We start from the raw sequence: 6,000 nt of genomic DNA, 5'->3' as shown, positions 1-6,000 counted from the left end.
TCAGACGTTCAATCAGCGTGGTACATCACCGTGAATGGCAAACAAGTTAACCGAGATCGTCTACGCCGCATCCATCGCCCCGATTCATCTCTCTGCATCTACTGTGGAGTGGATGACACGGATGTCCACCGGTTCCACTGTGGCACAGCGTTCGACGTCTGGACAGTTGCGCGGCGAATTTTGTCGTTTCTTACAACTCAGATCGACGTCCACATGCTTTTGTACCCCGATAAGACTTTTTACCCATCCACCAAAACTCACTCTGCGAATTGGATCTGTGGCCACACGATCGGCTATCTTTTTACTTCTGGCGAGAAGTCTACGCTAGGATTTTGGACTTATCTCAACGAACGACACTGCGTCCTGATATGCAACCCACGCTATAAGCAATATTTTTTCCAATTTCTTACCAAGCACCATCGATGACCCAACTCGTAGCTGGAACGTCCAAGCCCTGAGAAGCTGAAAACTGCATTAACCGAACCGAACTAAATAAATCTGCTACCCAGAACGCACACCTACGCAATGAGAACACACGTATGGACGAAGCTGTCCTGTTGTAGGCGGAGACACTTCAGGCGCTTCTGTAAGAACTGGTCTTTAACTACAAGTCGCATGACGACTTTATATAAAATAAAATAAACTTTTCCTTACTTATTCATAATAATTTCTTCTTAAAGGAAAATGAAAATTGATTTTGACTCTGAAAAACGTTTTTCTGTTCCAAAAAATTGCTACTTCGCTATCAAGACGAAGGAGACTAATTTTTGTTTACTGGAAGGAGAAACCGGTATATTTGGCGTATTTGTTTTCTTTTAAAAAATAGTCTTGAGGTAAAACACGAGCCTAAAAAAAAGGGGGTATGATTCCTGCTTTGGGTGCAGGAGGTCCCGGGTTCAAATCCCGGCAGAGCCCTTACATATTATTCTATTCACATCCCGCTTTCTTTCGTTTGCAAGCGTTTATGGGACGTTTACTTCGAAACATGTGCTCCGATGCGATTTGTCGAGGCAGACAGCTGCAGTCTCGTGTTCTCGACGGTAAAAGTTAAGTTACGTAAAAAAAAAAGGAGAGGGCTAGAGGATCTGCCATGTAAGCAGGAGATCCCGGATTCGAGTCCCAGTCGAGACACACATTTTCGGCTGTCCCCATCGAGGTATATCAACTACACCTGTCGGCAGATGAGGGTTTCAATTAATTATCATTTATTCTAGAGAATCTGCACGGTCATCAATGGTATCTGTTCTTTCAATATATATATAGTGCTTTTCTTCTAAGAAAAGAGTTTGAGGGTACTCCGACATTGGATACGTTGCAGCGAAAATTAGATATAACTGAAGCATGGGATACCACCCATCTGCTTTTAGCCATGGCGTCATCAACATGTCGAACTTAAACAAATGGTATCGGACTCTTCAGTTGACTTTACAGCTGAAATGAAGGAGGTGATAATGAAAAACACCCAAACACAAAGGAGAATGTGGTATCGAGCACTTCAGTTTACATCACCTAAAACGAAGCATGCGATTCCCATCAGCCCCTGAACAATAAAAGAAAATGGTATTGTACACTTCAAGTGACCTATAATACACCTCAAACGAAACAGGAGAGTCCAATCAACCCTGCCGGCCCAAGTGGCGGAGCGGTTCTAGGCGCTTCAGTCTGGAACCGCGCGATCGCTACTGTCGCAGGTTCGAATCCTGCCTTGGGCATGGATGTGTGTGATATGCTTAGGTTAGTTAAGTTTAAGTAGTTCTAACTTCTAGGGCACTGATGACCTCAGATGTTAAGTCCCTTAGTGCTCAGAGCCATTTTTGAACCAATCAACCCTCCGACATACAAAACAATACAAGGAAATAGTACCGAACTCATATTTTAACCTATAAAACACCACTAAAAGACACAATACAACAAAAACCATCCACACATATTATTAACAGCAATAGAAAGTACACTACAAAACTCTTTAGTAACCTTGTTTGGCTCCCGAAATTTCATAAATGATGGGTGGTATCCCATACTTCAACGGACCCAGTTTTTAATACAGCTGAAAATTTATTTAACTATAAAACTGCAGTGCTCGTAGTTTTCAAACTGACTTTAGTTCATGGCTGCAGTAGTCTTCACGCTTTCTTACTTTACTCTTGCTATCAGTAGGAAAATGTCTGCCTTTCATGAACCAAAAGCATACATAGTCCATGGGCTGGAAAAACATGAGTTGGAGACAATACTCATCATAGCAACTGATATTCCTCAATTGGTCCATAGTCCAGGTTTATGCCTTTGGCATCACTGATGAGAGGTTTTGGAATTCCAGCTTCCGCTGCAGTTCCCTGGACAGAAGCTCCCTTCGTCCTCTTATTTATCGACACAATCCTCTTAAACGACAGTCACTCAACACACATATTAATCTGCACTGTAACTTAGCGGATGATGTCTTCCGCTTTCCCTGTTAGCAGTATATATCTTTGATAAGGCGCCTCTTGGAAAACCATTACTTTGGTTACCTTCGTTACGAAAGCACCTACCATACGAGCACCAACAATTTGCCCACGTTCGGATTTACTTAACTCCTACATAATGCAATCCCAACTGCACAGAATACTGTTATGACCACAGTTAACATTTGCAACTTATTGTGGACAACGGTGAAATACAACGGCGCGGCTTGTAGGCTTTTGTAACATTTGCTTTTATGTTCAACCAAACATTTTTCTCGTGCTATTTCCACATCTTTGTACAACCCTCAAGTTTTCAGTATGTATTATTTTTTACTTCTTTACTTAACCTCTGTGTGAGTAGAAAACAGGGTACACTGTTTTTTTTTCAGTGTAGTAATTCCACTTCATAGTTTCTCACTCACTAATCACCCTTTCCAACCAACAATCATTGTCAAAATTAACAACTTCAAAACTAGTTGTTTGCACCATCCTCGTGTTCTTGTATCTCACATGAGGTTAAAATCATATGCAGAGGAACCTTATGAAAATGATTTGTCTGTCTAGTAGACACCGTCATTGTAAGTTTGTCTCCATATTTAATAGGAGTGTAAGAGTTACGCATTTGAGGGCCAATACCGCTCAAATTTTGTTCCAGAGAATTCTTTGAGAGTGAGTGGTAACGTGTGATCTATAAGTCAATGTTTCAACCCGGTGTGGTGGGGAGCGTGGTGAATAAGTAACACTCCAGCATCACCGCAAAGTTTACTACAAGCTCACATAACAACTGCTGTTAAGTGTTTCTCTAGAGTTCTTGTCGGTGATGCAGATGAATGATGTATGTAACAATAATTTTGTGGGCAGATGGCGCTGTTAGATACAATGAGGATGAAGTTCTTAACGGAGTAACTTGGGGTCAGGAAACCGCTGCGTTTAGGAATTGGGTACAATACTACGTTGGGCCGCTAACAAGCTGACACCGCAACGTTAACGAGTTCTGCAAACTGTGCGGCGGGCCGGCAGGCCGAACTGCCTGAAGCCACGGCCGCCGTGCGCCGTGATCTCATTTCACCACCTCCTGCACTCCGTACAGGAGACACACTGCCATGGCGGAAGCGAGCGACTCGTGTCGCAGGCAGTTCCTTCCACAAGCGTCGCACTGTGTCGTCCGCTGGGTGTGCATGGGTGTGTTTACATAACGCACTTATAACCCGCGTGCTCGTTCAGCCATTGCTTTTTTACTTTCAAAAGTGTCAGTACAGAGCAGCAGCCTGTTACACGCCGGGTGCAGGTGACGTCACAGCGTGTTTCTTCACAGGTGTTGCACCATTAAGACGACAATGCGTTACGCCTTTGTTTTGTTCCTACTACTGACCTCCGTCGTAGCGCTATCGCGAAAGAAGAGGTACCTCGTCTTTCCTGAAGGCAGCACTATAGCCGTAAGTTCTTTTACCCATATCATGTATGGAGTTCGCTATTCATAGTTTCATTGTCACTGTAAACTACTAAAGGAATTTAAATAGATTTTCACACAGCCTGCTGCTACGGCCGCAGGTTCGAATCCTACATCGGGCATGGATGTGTGTGATGTCCTTAGGTTGCTCAGGTCTTAGTAGTTCTAAGTCTAGGGGACAGATGACTTCATATGTTAAGTCCCATAGTGCTTAGAACCACTTGAACCATTTTCAGACAGCATTTTCTGTCATTCTTTTGAACCCTTGACAAGCATGGCACTTGGTACTTAGTACCCCAGCACCTCTCTGTCGTAATCAAATCTCGTATGGAACGAGGCTAATGTAATTGCCTACAGAGACCGAATCTCACTTCCATCCACAAAATTTAGGATGTTGTTCAAGGATATTTTCGGAGGCTTTCGGTATCAGAGACACGCTGTCTCAGGTGGTGCTTGTAATGAAATATATGAAATTTATAATTAAATTATTACCACTAACTATGGTCCTGCTAGACGTGATTATATTCTTGGATAATGCCATCAGAAAAACTAGACGTGATTATATTCTTGGAGAATGCCATAAGAAACAAACTACAAGTGTGCCGAAAATGATTCCATTAAAATTTATAGCTACCACACATTTGACGAACGTAATGTACCATGACACTGAGACGAAACAAAGACAATAGGTTAAGAAGCACGAGTTTAGTTCCCGTTCTGTTTGTTATAACGACTAACTAGCAAGTCTTCTTACAGCACTTAACGATGTTATAGTTAAGATATACGTGCAAAACTTTTGGCGAAAGGTGCTCGATCTCACGCTCATAAAGCGGAGACGTAGAATCACGCATTTCCCAACTTCAAGGAGCACATTTTCCAGGCCCAGTCTGGACCGTTAGCTGCGTGAGCCTGCAGCAGTGGAACCTCTCAAGAATGCTGCATCGATGACTTTCTCCCCTCTTACTGTTTCTCTTCTCTTAGGCATAAAAAGAATCTGTAATTGATGTTTTTCGTGCGCTATTGTGAGATGACATAGACTATTGGTTAGTAATGGAAGAAAATGGTGTAAAGCACAAAAAAAGCTGAAAACGTATCTTACTGGAAGATGAACGAGATTTACTACCAGGGTAGAGGAAGGAAGGGCCCAAATATGTGTATCTCCTTCTTGATTACATAAGTAATGTTTTATCGACAAGGTAAATTATTTTTAATCGTTGTCTTACATTTGTTGGAATGGCCAGTGATAAAGAAAGATAAAAGTAAAAGTAAAGAGAGGCTGTGACCGTGCGAGATGGGAAGAAAATGGGAGGAAAAAGAGACAGTGGGACACATATAGACAGTGATATTGAGAGGAGATGCTAACTATGGAGGCTTAACTACGAAGAGAGACTGGATAAAATGATTTAGAATGTTCCGTCTTAAAAGTGGGCAAATGTGTTAGCAAACTAAAATGTTTGAGGAGGAAGGCGGAATGAGGTTTGAAGCCGCTGGTTCCCCACTTTTCTGTCGTTTAAACAGAAACATTCTCACATTTTCTGTGCTCCAACAGGAGCGTTTTCCGCTGGTTCCATTCTTTTCCCTGCTACAGCATGGTATGCTTCTTGTACAAAACGAATTTTACAGCTGAACACAGCCTTGTAACTTTATTTGTATACTTGGAATTTCTGTACTGTGACACGTATAAGCAACAAATAAGTGCGCATAATTTAAGATTAATATAAAATCGTTAGCTTTACAGTTTTTCTGGATGCTTTGCTCTTCGATTTTTTTTAGTAATTTTATGTTCTTTTCAGGCATGCTCAGACTCTGTTTAGCACAGCTTCATCATTACAGTAGTACATTGAGCACACTTGTATAGACGTGACAGAGACAGCAACCCACAAAATCTTATTGGTGGAAAAATGCTGACTACAAACATAATTTGGTGACCTTGTACCACGCACGATGATCCTACGTCAGTGAAAACTACTTTTATACACCAGAGAGGATATTATGTGCATATTTTAAGTGTATAAGTACCGTAACTGAACTTCTGCATCTCGGTAAGCAATGACGATATCGAAAAAAGTTTCAAGTTTCGCCGAGAACATCACCTTAAGAACACGCAAA

The 6,000-nt window shown here is 41.9% G+C and overlaps 1 protein-coding gene across 1 annotated transcript in view; it reads left to right on the top strand.

Annotated features, from left to right (window-relative positions):
- Positions 1–3,778: 3,778 nt before the first annotated feature.
- The window catches only part of LOC126282284 (uncharacterized), a 75,658-nt gene continuing 73,436 nt past the window's right edge, over positions 3,779–6,000 (top strand). Inside the window, exon 1 of the mRNA XM_049981937.1 lies at positions 3,779–3,877. Within this exon, the coding sequence (XP_049837894.1) occupies positions 3,779–3,877 (99 nt within the window). The remainder of the gene's footprint in view (positions 3,878–6,000) is intronic.

Source organism: Schistocerca gregaria, chromosome 7 (assembly GCF_023897955.1).
Source record: "Schistocerca gregaria isolate iqSchGreg1 chromosome 7, iqSchGreg1.2, whole genome shotgun sequence".
In the NCBI taxonomy this organism is placed as follows: Eukaryota; Metazoa; Arthropoda; class Insecta; order Orthoptera; family Acrididae; genus Schistocerca; species Schistocerca gregaria.
Note: the sequence above shows the minus strand (reverse complement) of the source record. Positions and strands in the feature narration are given on the sequence as shown.